Source organism: Balaenoptera acutorostrata, chromosome 16 (genome assembly GCF_949987535.1).
Source record: "Balaenoptera acutorostrata chromosome 16, mBalAcu1.1, whole genome shotgun sequence".
In the NCBI taxonomy this organism is placed as follows: Eukaryota; Metazoa; Chordata; class Mammalia; order Artiodactyla; family Balaenopteridae; genus Balaenoptera; species Balaenoptera acutorostrata.
In genome coordinates, this window is record NC_080079.1 from 82,309,323 (window position 1) to 82,326,658 (window position 17,336).

Genomic DNA, 17,336 nt, shown 5'->3' on the forward strand with positions numbered 1-17,336 from the left:
AGCTCCTGCACTCAAGCCCTGCTGGCCTTCAAAGCCAAATGCTCTGGGGGCTCCTCCTTCTGATGCCAGACCCTCAGGCTATGGAGCCTGACCTGGGGCTCAGAACTATCACTACTGTGGGAGAACCTCTGGGATATAATTATTTTCCAATTTGTGGGTCTCTCACCCAAAGGGTATGGGATTTGATTATATCACGTCAGCGCCCCTCCTACCGACTTGTTGTGGCTTCTTCTTTGTCTTTGGGTGTAGAATATTTTTTTTGGTAGGTTCCAGTGTTTTTTGTTGATGGTTGTTCAGCAGTTAGTTGTGATTTTGGTGTTTTTGTAAGAGGAGGTGAGCTCAAGTTCTTCTACTCCACCATCTTGTCCAGAATTGAGGGGCTACTTTTAGTTTGGATGCTTTCTGCCTCTTTCGTCAGTGTGTACTGGCCATTATCCCCTTGATATGGGGTGCATAGGTGCAGCGGCCCTTGCGTGCTCTCCTGGTATGGCAGGGGCATTGGTCCGCCCCCAACCATGGGTCTCTCAGTGGCAGCACTGGCCACGCGCCCCCAGGACAGCAGGGGCATCGATTGGCATCTGCTCCTGGGTCTCCCAGTGGTGGCTACGGCCCACGCATTCCCGGGACAGCAGGGGCAGTGATTGGTGCCTGCTCACCCCCCGTGCGTGCTCCCCATACGGCAGGGGCAGCAACTAGCTTCTGTTCCCAGGCCTCCTAGCTGCGGCAGGGCCCACTCACCCCCAGGACAGTGGGGACAGCAATTGGCGCCTGCTCACAGGTCCCCTAGTTTCGGTAGCAGCCCATGCCCACTTCTGGAGCCCATGATGATGGTGACAGCTCATGCCCACCCCAAGAGCTCATATAGTTGGTGTTCTGTTGCCTGAGAGCATGCACACAGGGAAAGTAGCTCCTATGGCAGTCCCACCCCTGTCCTCGTGCACCCCCCAGTAATGGTGCCTTGCCCCTCTGGCACGCCCAGGTTCTTCCAAGTACACCCTCAGTTGCCACAGTCCAGCCTCTTCAGGCTGTCTCCCCACAGGCAACGCTGTTCCTCTCCCTGGGTCTGACCTCTGAAGCCCAAGCTTCAGCACGCAGCCCCCGCCCATACCAGTGGATGAGCATCTCAGGCTGGGGAGCACAGGGTGGCAGTAGGTTACTCGGTTTTGCCTTCCGCAGACTGGTTGCTGCACTCTCCTCAGAGGCTCTGAAGCTCCCCCTCCAGGCTGATCTCCCTGCCGGTGAGGGGACTTCCTAGGGTGCGAGAACCTTTCCTCCTTCACAACTCCCTCCCTGGGGCACAGGTCCCATCCCGACTCCTTTTTCTTTTTCTTTTTTCTTTTCTCCTACCTGGTTATGTGGAGGTTTTCTTGCCCTTTCGGAAGTCTGAGGTCTTCTGCCAGTGTTCAGTAGATGTTCTGTGCAAATTGTTCCACTTGAAGATGTGTTTTGGATGTGTTTGTGGAAGGAGGTGAGCTCCACATCCTACTCCTCAGGCATCTTGATTCCTCCTCATAATGCATATAATTTGTACAAAAATTTCTGCTATTAGTCCAGAAAGTTTTTCATTTAACGTTGCTTACATTTTAAAGATAACTGCAGTCAGAATAATAGGTTAAAATGTGAGCTTTTATAAATAGAACAAAAATTACTGTTTGTATATTTATTGCCTTTCCCTTTCCCAAGGCCACTAAAGAGATTCCACTTTGTTTCTTCCCTGCACTTGACTTCTGAAAGGCTTTAGCAGGAAGCAATTTTGGGATTCTACGAGGGCGGGTGGGGAGGGAAAAAAGGGTGAGGGAGGAATTTTTCTGGGAGCTTTATGGAGTGGGAATCTGGGAAAGCCTGGGTGTGAAGGGACTACATGAGAGAAGAAAGAAGGATTTTTAAAAGTATTGTTCAAGAAATGACAATAAAGAACTTCAGTTATTTCGAAATTAGTCTTTGACTGTCATCGGGTTCCTCTGGCCACAACACAGCTTGTGATGAGAGAACATAGGTGAATGATTTAATAAGACTGGGAATATCAAAAGATTTATATCAGTAATTGAGATGGGAGTGTGGGGACAGAGAGCACAAGCTAATATGGAAGTGGAAGGTGTTGCTACATTGATTACTGTTCCTTTCAGTTATTGTCGATCAAGATTTGTTTATTCTTTTTTTTTAATTTATTTATTTTTTATTTATTTATTTTTGGCTCTGTTGAGTCTTCGTTGCTGCACGTGGGCTTTCTCTAGTTGTGGCGATCAGGGGCTGCTCTTCATTGTGGTGTGCGGGCTTCTCACTGCAGTGGCTTCTCTTGTTGCGGAGCATGGGCTCTAGGTGCGTGGGCTTCAGTAGTTATGGCATGCAGGCTCAGTAGTTGTGGCTCAGGGGCTCTAGAGTGCAAGCTCAGTAGCTGTGGCACACAGGCTTAGTTGCTCCGCGGCATGTGGGATCTTCCTGAACCAGGGATCGAACCCATGTCTCCTGCATTGGCAGGTGGATTCTTAACTACTGTGCCACCAGGGAAGTCCCTGTTTATTCTTTTAAGGAACAAATTATGTAGCTGATTTATGACCTACAACTTTTATAATATAAATAACAATTACACTTTTTTTTCTTGGGCACTGAATTTTATGTTGGCTTTGGGGAAGGGAACATAGGAAGGAGAAGTGGAGTAAAATTTCACTCAGTATGTCTTTCCTACATATGAAACAAACTTGGCAAGTCTATATTTTCTCTTTTTGTCCTGTCATCCATCATATTCTGCTCTATAATATTAGCCAAAGTGATAACATTTTCTCTAATTGGAAATGTAGGACATAGTCTGTAAAGTAACTAGACGTCAGATGCGTTCTTCAAGATTTTAATGATATCAATCAACATGGCAGTCATTTTCTTTCTTTTAACCTTATCTGTTGTTTCAGCTTTCAAAATTAAATTTAGGAAGATACAACAGGTAAAAAGATTCCTAGAAGATTCCTAGAGTAATCCTTGACATAGTAACTGTTAAGAGAATGGTCTTTGATATTATTTATGTATGTAGCATAAACATTACATGCTATTTCTATATATAAATTTCCAAAAGGGGGAAGGGAGAGCAATTTTTATAGACTCACTGATACCTCACATTTTTTTAAAAGAAACATTCCCTTTATTTGACTGGACTGTTTCATTTCATTATCAACATTTCTGATTTCATCTGGCTTAAAACACCTAGTATTACTTTAGAGAAGAATCGATTGGTCATGTAAGAAAAACGGTTGCTTGGGGCCTTTCAGCAGAACCTACCATGTAAGGCTAATCTTTCATAGATTAGAAAGATGGATCACCAGTGTTCTTGTTTTTATTTCTGTGAACGCAGAAAAAGGAATTGAAAACGTAGAGGTGATAAGGACTAATTAATTTATGCATTTTGTTGGTAATATGATCTTATAATGATAGTTTTACTATCATTAACACTCAAATTACTTCATGAACAAAATGAAATCTCAAATTTAGTAATTAGGTGAATTCAGAAACAGGTACACAGCTAATGGTCTTGCAAACTAGAAAAAATCCATTAGTTGGAAATTATCTGTGCATTGTTTTCTTGCAGGGAACAAATCACAAGACAGTGGCATAGCAGAGATGGAAGAACTTCCCGTACCACATAACATCAAAATAAGCAACATTACATGTGACTCATTCAAGATTTCATGGGAAATGGATTCAAAATCAAAAGACCGTATTACACACTATTTCATTGACCTCAATAAGAAAGAGAACAAGAACTCCAATAAATTTAAACACAAGGTAAAATTCTAACACATCCTTATATACATTTGTATCTTAAAACTTTCTAAGTATGAGGACATTTTGAAAGAAGGAATAATGTTCTATTAATTACTAATATGATATATTTGACATTGAGAAGAATAAAAATTATATGTCATTTAAAAGCCCTATTCCTTCAAGAAATTGTGTAAGAAAATGAAATGCCAAACATATGGGTAAAATACATTTTTTTCTGGGGAAGCTGAAATCTTGACTCTCAGACAGACATAAAAATTAACATGTGTTAAAGATTTTCTTTAACACATTAATGAGGTAACTGATGAGGTATTACAGCCAATTCAAAGGATGATCCAGAAAAAGACATTTTTATGGATCAGGATATTGAAATAAATGTTTAAGTGGAGGCAGAACTGGTATGGGGTGGGGGAAGAGCAAGGGCAGGCGAGGAGGGTTTTACTTCCACTGGGCAAAATTCACTTGCATGTACTTAGACAAGAATAACTGAATTGTTATCAGTTGTCTACAAATTACAGAGTTGTAAAATAGATTCCACAAAATCAGAAGATAGCCAGAAGAGTGTGCTGTAAACAATTCATAGTTTTCCACTGAAGCACACATTGTTCCCTGTAATAACTGCCAAATGAAGAATGTGAGGGCAGCTTATAAACTGTAGGATATTTGTTAAAATACTTAAGGGCTGAAAATTGCTTTATGTGGTCAATTTTATTTTATGGTTTGAGAATAAAAATTAACCTTTAGGTGTTTTAGACATGTAACAATTCTCTGATATTTATTCTCTTACCTGTCTGCTTATCACATATCTTTTCTGATACATACCTCCCTTCAGAAGTAGCTGTAGAGAGGATAATAGTTATCTGGCTTAAGAATTCTTTCTTATGTTTCAGTATTTTCACTGATATGAAACTGATCTTATTTTAATAGTGATACTAAATTTTAACTTGGCAAATCTTTTGGAAGATTTGTCTTATCTTGTCTGGAAATTATGCATTTTACTAGATGTGTAATCACACATACTAATGGTAAGTGAGGCTTTTACACACAGATAAGTGTGATAGAGAGAACAAGATTGATGTCATTATTTTCCCATGTTCCAATTTTAATTATTCCTTCTAGTGTTGGATATCCTCTTTGCTGACATTTGCTTTCTTAAATTAGCTTTGAAATATTTAGTATTAAATGGTGAGGAGTCAAGATTTGACCCCCTTTCTTCATTCCACACTTAGAATACCATATCTTTGGAAATATAGTGAATACTCAACTAGCAGGTTTATTTACCTTATTAATCATTGTTTAAAAATACCTAAACTTTTCTGTGACACATAGGCTCCATACTTGAATACAAGTAAAGCAAATGTTACCTCATTTGTATGTAAAACTGAATCATTTAAAAATATTTATTTAAAAAACATTCTGTCCCTTCACATATAAAATATTTAGTAATGGGCTACTCTGATAAAATTATTGTGTAGTATATATTAAACAAATATAATATTTTAAAATGCTAAATCTGTTAAATTTTTATTTCATGTTTCTGTTTTTATATTGTTTTATCATTTAGGTTTACAATATTGCATTTTAAGGAGCATATTAAGGAGTGTACAGAGAATAACATTATACTAGAAATCAAGTAAACAAATCCAAGTACATTTATGTCATTAGCTTAGCTGTATGATCTTGGCATGTCTCTTGATCAAATTGGGCCTTAATTTTTACATCTGAAGAATAAGAGATTTGAATATAGTAATTGCTAAATACCTTTAAAAAGGAAACTTGTGTCATTAGCCAGGAATTTAATAAGTTACTCCACATTGTTTACAATTGATTCCAGTTATACTACTGAATTAATTCATTTCCTTCCTCCCTCCCTTCCTTCCTTTCTTTCTACTTTTCTTTCTTCCTTTCTTAGGATGTTCCAACAAAACTGGTGGCAAAAGCTGTTCCCTTGCCGATGACTGTCCGTGGACACTGGTTTTTGAGCCCAAGAACTGAGTATACAGTAGCAGTGCAGACCGCCTCAAAACAAGTTGATGGTGATTATGTTGTGTCTGAATGGAGTGAAATTATAGAATTCTGCACAGCAGGTAAGAGAACTGGGTACAAATACAGGAAAAAAAAAAACACCTTATTTAATAGTTCCTGGAAAACTAATTATAGAAAATACATTCTTTTTTATAATTATGAAGTGATATGTATTGCATTGGTCATTTTTGCATTGCTAGTAGCATCGTGTGACAGAACAAATTGATTAGAAGGAGCGGAGGTTCTCAGCAAAAACTGGGTAATGGCATAAAATTATTTCTGTGCTACATGCACAGTCTGATTTTTCAAAGTAAAGGCTTTGCAAATAAAAATTGATGCAGTATAAAAATATACTCAGCATATTTTGAGATTCATTCTGAGAGAGAGAGAGCTTTTTCCTTCCTCTTTTTTTTTTTTTCATTTCTTACTTTCACAGTCTTGAAAGAAAAAAGCCAGGAACATCATTCTCTAATTTAAGGGAATGGAGGCAGATTGCAATGACTTTACCTAGCAGATATGTTACTGGATTTTTCAGTTGAATGCTGATAATCTATCTCTAAACTAGTGTCATGTGAGAGAGAGAGAGAGAGAGTGTGTGTGTGTATGTCTTTGCATCATTAGAAAGTACTGCATAGGTTCCTCAAAAAACTAAAAATAGAACTACCATACGACCCAGCAATCCCACTACTGGGCATATACCCTGAGAAAACCATAATTCAAAAAGAGTCATGTACCACAATGTTCATTGCAGCTCTGTTTACAATAGCCAGGACATGGAAGCAACCTAAGTGTCCATCAACAGATGAAGGGATAAAGAAGATGTGGCACATATATACAATGGAATATTACTCAGCCATAAAAAGAAACGAAATGGAGGTATTTGTAATGAGGTGGATGGAGTTAGAGTCTGTCATACAGAGTGAAGTAAGTCAGAAAGAGAAAAACAAATACAGTATGCTAACACATATATATGGAATCTAAAAAAAAAAATTGCTTCTGAAGAACCTAGGGGCAGGACAGGAATAAAGACGCAGACGTAGAGAATGGACTTGAGGACATGGTGAGGGGGAAGGGTAAGCTGGGACGAAGTGAGAAAGTAGCATGGACATATATACACTACCAAATGTAAAATAGATAGCTAGTGGGAAGCAGCTGCATAGCACAGGGAGATCAGCTCCATGCTTTGTGACCACCTAGAGGGGTGGGATAGGGAAGGTGGGAGGGAGACGCAAGAGGGAGGAGATATGAGGATATATGTATATGTATAGCTGCTTCCACTTTGTTATAAAGCAGAAACTAACACACCATTGTAAAGCAATCATACTCCAATAAAGATGTTAAAAAAAAAAAAAGTACCTCATAGCCATTTGGCATTGGGATATCTGATGTAGAAAGCCCATCCCCTTTGATCTTGAACTGTACCTTCATAGCCCACTGGGTTGTAAATGTTACCATTCATCTTATGCATTTATCTATTTTTTAAATTCATTCACTCAAGAAACAAACATTTATCGAGCACTTAAATAGGTGGTGAAGGGACACAAAGATCTCTCTACCTGAACACATCTGTCATCCACTCTTTTTGTCTCTTAGAGAGAGAGGCTGTTTCAACACACAGGAGCTCGTAGAAAAAGTCATAAAAACAGTTTGCCTCACCTATTGCAGGTTGCCTAGCAACTTTCCCCAGCTGAGGCATCCTTCAGATAAATCAGCTGTTTTTTTCCCATAGCCTCACACTAGATTTATTTCAGACTCAGGATGTGCTTAGCTACTGCTTTATCTCAATATCTTCTGTTTTCTTCTTAATTTCAAACTCAGTATAAAACTTCTCATGTGGATATGTAGAACAGATGAGAGTTTAATTCTAAGTTACTGTGAATTTATCTTCAAACCCCTTTTGTTTATTCTATGAGGAAGTTGCTAAGGATTGCAACATTCTTTATTGCTAAGGATCTCAGTGTATTAGAGCAAGGAAAATAGTATCTCTCTGGTACTATATTTCTTCCTAAGATGTCATTGATTATAAGATCCACCATTTTATGTATTGCTAAGAAAAAATTAAACTGCCAGTTAAACTATGAACTCTTTTCTTATCACATTTATTGTCAGACTCATGCCAGAGATGCTAAAATGTGAAAAAAATACATTTTATAATAGATGAAATATCATAGTCCAGTAATCAGTAATTAAATAGTTAAAGATTTCAATGCTGTATTAATAGTGTGTAAAGAATTCTCATGTTTACCTGCATTTGGTGTGTCACATTAGAATTAATATATCCCCTTAACTTTTTTCCTAAATTAAAATTCCTCCTTGGAATCTACCTTATGCTTCACATCTTTCCATTTACTTTTATTGCATCCTACCAGAGAGGTAGACACAGTAAAAGACATGGTATCTTTTGACATTATTTTAATACATGCTATTTTCCATAGGACAGCACCAAACAGCATCATAGTATTTGTTCATTTTTTTAAAAAAAGAGCTATTATTTACTTGCTAAAACCCCATTTGACATTAGGGAAAGGCATGAAATAGTATTTTTTCTTTAGCTTAAGGAAGACCTTTGGCATTTTCAGTTCAGAAATATCCATCTATCTAGATGCACACATTCACTCTTTTCTATAATCTATATAACTCCATGAGTACATGTTTTATTTCTATGTATATAAAGAAAAACCTTTTTGTCTTCTTTCTTTCCTTTAGATTGATCTCCCTATTGCTCTTTTATTCAAATACATCCCATAATTCTTCTAAGGAATTTATGGGGTAAATAATAAGGAAAATGCCAGCTTATTTTAAATGTTCCACAATATTTTTCTGTAAATTATTTTGCATTTTTATTTTTATGAGTAAAATCTAAGGGGAACTTAGGCTGCTCAAAGCTTGTTGTTTCAGTTTATTAAAATAATTCAGAGCCTGTTTCACCTAAGCTTTATCAATAACATTGACTCTGTAAATTTTGAGAAAGCTATTTTATATATATTATCTTTTAATCTAGACATCTAATTCACTCAAAATTTATTGAGCACATATTGTATGCTATGCACTGTGCAAAGTATTGGAAATAAAACAGAATGCCACTGCCTACTTCTAGGCTAATCCATGACAGAGATGAAACCCCATAATAAGTCATAGTTGTCTATATATTTACTTCTTCCCTTAGACTGTGAATTCTTTGAGAGAAAGAAGAATAATTTTTTTTATCTTTTAACCTGATCATTTAATTTTGCATGATGCCTTGTACATCATGTTTTGATCTAAATAAATATTTGTTGAACCACTGAAGCAGTTAGTAAACAAACTATGCTGCCATGAGTAGTTCAACTAGGTTGCTTTTGTTTGAAAAGTCTTAAAATCTTTATAGACCAAAATTTTTGCTTAGATTCTAGTACAGGAGTTTGGCAACAATCCTCAATTTTCAAAACAAAAAGTTGGTGAAAAGATCAGATTACTTTGAGAGATGCTTTAAACTTTCACGAGTCTTGTGTACTCAGAAACTACCAGCTAGGAGCCAGAGACCTAGTCTCTAAGTTACTAGCTTTATGAACATTTGGCAAATCATTAAACTGTGACAAGCCTCAATCTCTGCATCAATAAAATGGTCATACTTAATCTACCTTGCCAACCTCATAGATTTAGGGAGTAAATTAAATGAACATTATTATTATTACTCCTTTAAATTCTATTTGCTATTGCTTGCAGCTTACAAGCTTCTTTTATTTGATTCATCAGCTGATTGAAGAAAGGCTACTATGGTGCTGATTGACATTACTCGGGTTATGCAGAGGCTGTATTCCTTATTTAACATTTTGGTTTCAGGATCTTTAATTTCAACGAGTGAAAAAAATGCAACGGTATTCATAAAAGCAACCGTAAACTATAACAAAAATATTTTTGTAGAAAGAAAAAATGTGCCACACAACGACAATGAATGTTTTCTTTTTTAAGTGCAGTTTCCTATTCACTAAGATGAATTTCCTAAAAGTAAATTTTAATAATCTACAATTTATTAAGCATGTAGTTGATACTTTTGATAATGTATTTTTAATAACAGACTGCTTTTTGTTATTTTCAGACTATTCAAAAGTTCATCTAACACAACTGTTGGAGAAGGCCGAAGTGATTGCAGGACGGATGCTTAAATTTTCTGTTTTTTATCGTAACCAGCACAAAGAATATTTTGACTACATTCGGTAAGAATCAAAAAATATATATACTGATTTGCTTTACTAAGTGCCATTCCAAATTCTAGGCTCAGGTTTCTCTTGAGTCTGCTTCTGTGAAATAGCAATTTTTAGTTTTCTTCTCAAAATAATTATACTGTGACTTTATTTCCCAGAAAAATTAAGTAGAAAAAATCAGATCATGGGATTTTTTTCCACTTCACTTAGATTCCTTTCCGTGACTGCTTGTAATACCAGTTCCTGTCTATTTGAGTGGACGATCTTGAACCTCCAGGGTTAAGGTTGATGAGCGTGGCTTGTACAGATACACGCTCCTCTAATTCCCAGTAACCCAGTACCTTCTGTCTCATACCAACTACTAAATTTTCTCCTCCTCCTGTGGGTCATTGAAAATGAGAGAATAAAAGGGTGACTGGTTCATGAAACATGGTGAGTCACGTGGGATTTTCGGGCTTCTGCCTACGTAGAAATCTCTCAGCCATTATCTTGGGTTAATTATTCATGAGGAAAATCTCCTTTGTTTACCTTTGAATTCTAGTGTTCAGTAGTATTTCTAAGATATCCTATGTTTGTCCCTGAAAGCAGTTTCCAAGAATTCAAAAGAATTCCATGTCACAAGTAGTATAGCCCTTTCATATTTGTAGAAGAAAATTTCAAGAGAGTAAATAGGCAGATGTGTGTTTTAAAGTGAGACTGAAGCTTTTAAATTGATATAGGTTCTAAAACTTTTACACAGCAATCCCTATAATTTGTCATTTTAAAAGCCTTGATCTCACTTTGTAAACTCTAAAGTATTCTTGACAGGATTTTATGTGAAAAAAAAATTAGGAAGTTCTGTTGTGGTTTTTTTGTTTGTTTCATAACTCTCCAGTTTTTCTTAAATCAAGATCATGGTTACAGATCTAAATAAACTCCAAGCTGTGGAAAATGCAAAGAGAATCAAAGAGAGAAAGGTGAATTTAGGCATGTGTGTTCTTCAAATTAAGTACTTTGCAATATCATGTATTTTGATATATTTTGATCATGAAAACTATTCCTGCCTTATGTTTGAATATCCTATAAATACAGAGTTCAGTCCATAATTCCCTTTGCTGGCAAATTATTTACCCTTGAGTCTATATAATTCATAGTAGATGCCATTCACTAAATTAAGTGAATATGAGCTGAGAGATAGAACACAAATTATTATACTTGTCAATTGTTGAATGGGAATGACCATATATGACTTAACAAAAAAGGTACTTTTTTATATTTGTTAAGGGTAAAATTAGAAATAAAAAAGATCCACAGTTGCTATTTTGTTTAATAATAAATATGTCAATAGAATAAATAAATACATATTTGGTACTAGGTTTAGATTCCCAGAACATTGCCAGTGTCTATTTTAGGTGGCCACTGGAGGTCACTATTTCTCTGATTTTTCTCTGTCCTTTGGGTGGGAATTGACCTTCTGTTTTCAGGTCCTTAGATACTCTAGAATTTGCTCCATCTGTCTTCAAAAATTCTTCCAAGAAGAAAAAAGATAAAGACGGGGAGCATGGAAAATGGAAAAAAATTATTGTATATATTGTATGATTGATTCTAATATACTAGTATAAAAGATGTATTTACTAACAAGGAAATTTACCTTTGTTGGATTTTCAATGATAGTTGTAAAATCCATGTAAATTATATTTTGATGCAGTATATATACATATACTGCAGTATATATACATAAAAAAATATACTTGCCAAGGCATGGGTACAGTTTTTCAACATTGCTTTTTTAAAAAGCTCTATTAACTGAAGCCATCTTAGCATCAGTGGATCTTGATTTTCTTTAAATCTTCTAGGACTTGTTAAACATTTCTTGCGTCTTCTTGATCTGTGCCTCCATTCTTTTTCTAAGATATTGGATCATCTTTACTCTGAATTATTTTTTGGGAAGATTGCCTAACTCCACTTCACTTACTTGTTCTTCTGGGTTTTTATCTTGTTCCTTCATCTGGAATATACTCCTCTGCCGTCTCATTTTGTCTGACTTTTCTGTGTTTGCGGTCTCCTTTCCGCAGGCTGCAGGATCGTAGTTTCTCTTACTTCTGGTGTTTGCACCCTTGTGGGTGAGTTTGGGTCAGGGGCTTGTGCAGGTTTCCTGGAGGGAGGGACTGGTGCCTGCCCACTGGTGTGTGGAACTGTGTGTTGTCCCTCTGGTTGACAGGGCCACGTCAAGGGGTGTGTTTAGAAGTGGCTGTGAGCTCAGTACCACTTTAGGCAGCCTGTCTGCTGATGGTTGGGGCTGTGTTCCCCCTTTGCTGGTTGTTTGGCCTGAGGCATCCCAGCACTGGAGCCTGCAGGCTGTTGGGTGGAGCCAGGTCTCAGTGCCGAAATGGCCACCTCTCGGACAGCTCGTGCCAATCAATATGTTATGGGGCCTCCACCTCCAGTCTCCTTGCGCCCGCTCTGCACCACAGCCAACCCACACCTCCCCAGGAGACCCTCCACACCACACAGGGTGGTCTAGCCCAGGCTCCTGTGGAGTCACTGCTTTGTTCTGGGTCCCAGTGTACATGAAATCTTGTGTGCAGTTTCTATTTCTCCCAGTCCTGTGGAGCTCCTGCACTCAAGCCCTGCTGGCCTTCAAAGCCAAATGCTCTGGAGGCTTCTCCTTCTGATGCCAGACCCTCAGGCTATGGAGCCTGACCTGGGGCTCAGAACTATCACTACTGTGGGAGAACCTCTGGGATATAATTATTTTCCAATTTGTGGGTCTCTCACCCAAAGGGTATGGGATTTGATTATATCACGGAAGCGCCCCTCCTACCGACTCATTGTGGCTTCTTCTTTGTCTTTGGGTGTAAAATATTTTTTTCATCTTTTCCAGTTATATGCCCAGAAGTGGGATTGCTGGATCATATGCTAACTCTATTTTTAGTTTTTTAAGGAACCTCCATACTGTTCTCCATAGTGGCTGTACCAATTTACATTCCCACCAACAGAGTAGAAGGGTTCTCTTTTCTCCACACCCTCACCACCATTTATTGTTTATAGACATTTTGATGATGGCCATTCTGACTGGTGTGAGGTGATATCTCATTGTAGTTTTGTTTTGCATTTCTCTGATAATTAGTGACATTGAGCATATGCTCATGTGCCTATTGGCCATCTGTATGCTTCTTGGGAGAAATGTCAATTTAGATCTTCTGCCTATTTTTTGATTGGGTTGTTTGTTTTCTATTGTTGAGTTGTATGAGCTGTTTGTATATTTTGGAAATTAAGCCCTTGTCAGTCGCATTGTTTGCAAATATTTTTTCCCACTCTGTAGGTTGTCTTTTCATTTTGTTTTTGGTTTCCTTTGCTGTGCAAAAGCTTATAAGTTTGATTAGGTCCCATTTGTTTATCTTTGCTTTTATTTTATTGCCTTGGGAGACTGACATAGGAAAGCATTGGTACAATTTACATCAGAGAATGTTTTGCCTGTGATCTGTTCTAGGAGTTTTTGGTGTCCTGTCTTATATTTAAGTCTTTAAGCCACTTTGCATTTATTTTTGTGTATGGTGTGAGGCAGTGTTCTAACTTCATTGATTTACGAGCCTGTCGAGCTTTCCCAACGCCACTTGCTGAAGAGACTCTTTTCTCCATTATGTATTCTTGCCTCCTGTGTCAAAGATTAATTGACCGTAGGTGTGTGGGTTTATTTCTGGGGTCTCTATTCTCTTCCATTGATCCATATGTCTGTTTTTGTGCCAATACCATGCTGTTCTGATTCCTGTAGCTTTGTAGTATTGTCCGAAGTGTGGAAGGGTTATGCCTCCAGCTTTGTTCTTTTTCCTCAAGATTGCTTTGGCTATTCGGGGTCTTTTGTGTTTCCATACAAATTGTGAAATTTTTTGTTCTAGTTCTGTGAAAAATGTCATGGGTAATTTGATAGGGATCGCATTAAATCTGTAGATGGCTATGGATAGTATGGCCATTTTAACAATATTAATTCTTCCAATCCAAGAGCATGGGATACCCGTCCGTTTCTCTTATTGTGTCTCCCATTAGTATAACTGAAATGAAAGGGACCAAGGAACAGGAAGAACTGGATGATACAGTCCTAGCCCACAGTGGAAGGTGAGAAGGGTAGAGAATAGATATAAGAGTGGGGTAAAGGGAGATAACCAGCTCTATTCTAAGGAAAACGCAGGCAAGAGGACCTGATTAGTGAACTGTGTCTGGGTAAAAAAAAACTAAAGCAAAAAAAGAAACAAGATGCTTTTGTACCAATGTACATGGACAACATTCATTTTAGATCTAAATTCTGGCATACTTTAAAGAAACATTCAACATATTTAACCAGTGTTGTTAATCCAGTTTTCTCTTTGCCAAGCCACTTCTAAAATCCAGTAGGCATATAATGGATGTGATTTCAGCCATAAGATTTCTAATTTCACTTTGGTTTTTCTGGTCAGGAAATTTATTATGTAAAAGACCTCTGAGGTTTGTAGCAGAGGATCCTTACCTTAGGGTCAAGGCTAAAATTTAGCCTTCTATAGGAAATGTTAAAAGACGTACTCTCCTTGATCTGATGGTAGGATGGATGAGCACTCAGGCTTTTAATAGTAGACAGTTGACCTTTAGGCCTATCACCATTAAACTCTGTAAATCAGTAGCTTTACCACTGTCATACCAAGCAGTGACCATTTATTTTCTCTTGCAGAGAACATCATGGGAATGCTATGCAGCCCTCTGTCAAGGATAACAGTGGTAGCCATGGCTCTCCTATCAGTGGAAAATTAGAAGGCATCTTCTTCAGCTGCAGCACTGAATTCAATACTGGGAAGCCACCCCAGGATTCACCTTACGGAAGATACAGGTTTGAGATTGCAGCAGAAAAACTTTTTAACCCCAATACTAACTTATACTTTGGGGACTTCTACTGTATGTACACTGCTTATCATTATGTGATTCTTGTCATTGCCCCTGTGGGATCACCAGGAGATGAATTTTGTAAGCAGCGCCTTCCTCAACTAAATTCCAAGGATAATAAATTTTTGACCTGCAGAGAAGAAGATGGGATGCTGGTTTACCACCATGCCCAGGATGTCATTTTAGAAGTCATTTACACTGACCCTGTGGATCTTTCTCTAGGCACCGTGGCAGAAATCACTGGTCATCAGCTCATGAGTTTATCTACTGCAAATGCAAAGAAAGATCCCAGCTGCAAAACCTGTAATATTAGTGTTGGACGTTAATGCCCACTTTTCTTATTCTTAGTCCCCTTTCTTCCCTTAGGAGCATTGATCCTCTGTTGTCCATTTTCATCACCAGATGTTTTCCACTGAAGCATGCACATGCCGCTCTCACCAAAAGCAAACTGCCACTTACCAAATTTCATTCAGAGCTGTTTTAGTGTTTCCTATTCCCTACCCTTCCCCCTCCTTTCAATGCTGAAATATCCTAAGTTGTCCTTCTGACACTCTGTTGCCTAGATGCTGCAATGTTTTAATTTTTCCTTTATGCCAAACAAACATAACCAATTATATAAACTGCTTTAGCAAAGTACAAAATAATGGAAAATAATGGCTTATAAATGGTGTTTAAATATGCACTCATTTTAATCTACTGAGCAAATATTGGGATTATTCCAAACCGCATGAAAGGGTGTAATTGCAGCATGAGTTAAATCTTGAAGCCTAGAATTGTCAGCACTTCCAACTTGTTGTTTGACAGTGTTATTTATGTTATTTATATGAGCTAACAGGAAACAACTACTGTGTTTCAACATAATAAATATAATAGAAAAATATTTTATTTGTATTGTTGTATAAAATATTTACAATCTTATAGAATATATAGAGTTACATTTTAACAGCAATTGTATACATGTCACGAAACCATTTTCCCTTATCAAAGATGTAGTTTGTAAACCTCAAATAGTTGTGTATCTATCTGTTCTGTTACAAGTAGATGCCTTTAATTAAACAAATTTATGAAGGACATTATGCTGATTTATAAAATATCAGGTAAATACAGAGAAAACAATAAGCCTCTGAAATAGTCTGCTTCAGAAATAGTCAATATTCTTCCCATCCAAACTATGTGAAAGTGTGAATTTGTTCAACATCATGCTTAAACATTACAGAAAAGAGAAATATAAACATGGTTGGTACAAGAGAAAATGTGGACCTTTTACTTATTTTTACAAAAGCAAAAGTAATAAACAGGTGGTTGGTTTAGTACAAAATAACAAAACTGCACACGCTAAAGTGGATGAAGCAAATAAAATATCCTGGCTTCTTTCCCAAGGTGTCGTAGCAACAATTTCTAAACCTTTCATTTTATACAGAATGGAGAACAACTATATAGTTCATGGGAAAGTTTTTTGACTTCACAAAGTATAGACCTTGGAACATTAAAAAAAAAATTTCCAATGGAAAAATAGTTATATAATCTTATAGTAAACAAAGATTAGCAATCATAACTATGATCACATTAGATTATATACTAGACACATCTATCCAAAATACCTATTTTCAAATTTTAATACAATATTTTATTTTAATATAAACATCTGTTATATAGACAAAGATAATTCACAAAGTACATGCTATCAGAATGAACTTTGGTAATCAGAAATGTAAAATTTTAAGTAACAGATAAAATAATGTGCTATTTTTATATAGAAATAAAAAATTATCAGTGACACATTCTAGTATATTTTAGGGTGCTGAAAGCCTAGCAAATTTAAGGAACAAGGTAGTAGATTTTTTTTATCACTTAAAAATCTATTAGAAGTTTCAAATAAATTACATTCTTACTAGCTGTATTCCTTCCTACATAAAATAAAGTTTCTTTTCTTCCTCTTACTGATTTTTTAAAATTATGCTCTCTTCCATATGTCAATATAAGCAATCTTTGGACACTAAGTAGACTTTCTTAACCAGTAGCCCATTTAAACAGGTGGATTCTTTGTGTTATTTAGATTTGATAAAATAGATGCTTTCTGAAATAATTATATTGACTGTGCATTTTCTCCCTGGCATGGAGAAGGCTGAATTTTATCTTCCAATTATACTGTTCCTTGTTGTATCTCCTCCCTTTTTAATCCCTTCTACTCATTTATAATTACACTTGCCATTCATTCTTAAAAACAGCTAATACACTAAAGTGCTTCAATTTTCATTTGTCATAACTACTTAGCAAGAACGGCAGAGGAAAATAAACTTGACTTATCTTGGGTCAAAGTGATCACAAACATTTCCTGAACCTCAAATAGTTTTGGCCACATCTTGCTTGCTGATGAGGACCTCTAATAGTCTCAGTTTGGCTTTTATATGCTTGTATTCGTAGTACTCATCTGCCATTGGTATCCTATCTTCCTTTTGTGGACTT

At 36.9% G+C, this 17,336-nt stretch overlaps 2 protein-coding genes across 8 annotated transcripts in view; one reads left to right on the forward strand and one right to left on the reverse strand.

The window, feature by feature from the left end:
- The window catches only part of PHYHIPL (phytanoyl-CoA 2-hydroxylase interacting protein like), an 89,242-nt gene extending 73,831 nt beyond the window's left edge, over window positions 1–15,411 (forward strand). The window contains exons 2-5 of the mRNA XM_007170826.3: window positions 3,578–3,774; window positions 5,684–5,858; window positions 9,875–9,992; window positions 14,662–15,411. Coding sequence (XP_007170888.1) covers window positions 3,578–3,774; window positions 5,684–5,858; window positions 9,875–9,992; window positions 14,662–15,196 — 1,025 coding nt within the window. The 3' untranslated portion in view covers window positions 15,197–15,411. The remainder of the gene's footprint in view (window positions 1–3,577; window positions 3,775–5,683; window positions 5,859–9,874; window positions 9,993–14,661) is intronic.
- Window positions 15,412–15,600: 189 nt separating this feature from the next.
- The window catches only part of FAM13C (family with sequence similarity 13 member C), a 133,973-nt gene continuing 132,237 nt past the window's right edge, over window positions 15,601–17,336 (reverse strand). For all 7 annotated transcript variants that reach the window (XM_057531579.1, XM_007170825.3, XM_057531578.1 and 4 more), the window contains one exon: window positions 15,601–17,336. In XM_057531579.1, the coding sequence (XP_057387562.1) occupies window positions 17,213–17,336 (124 nt within the window). In that variant the 3' untranslated portion in view covers window positions 15,601–17,212.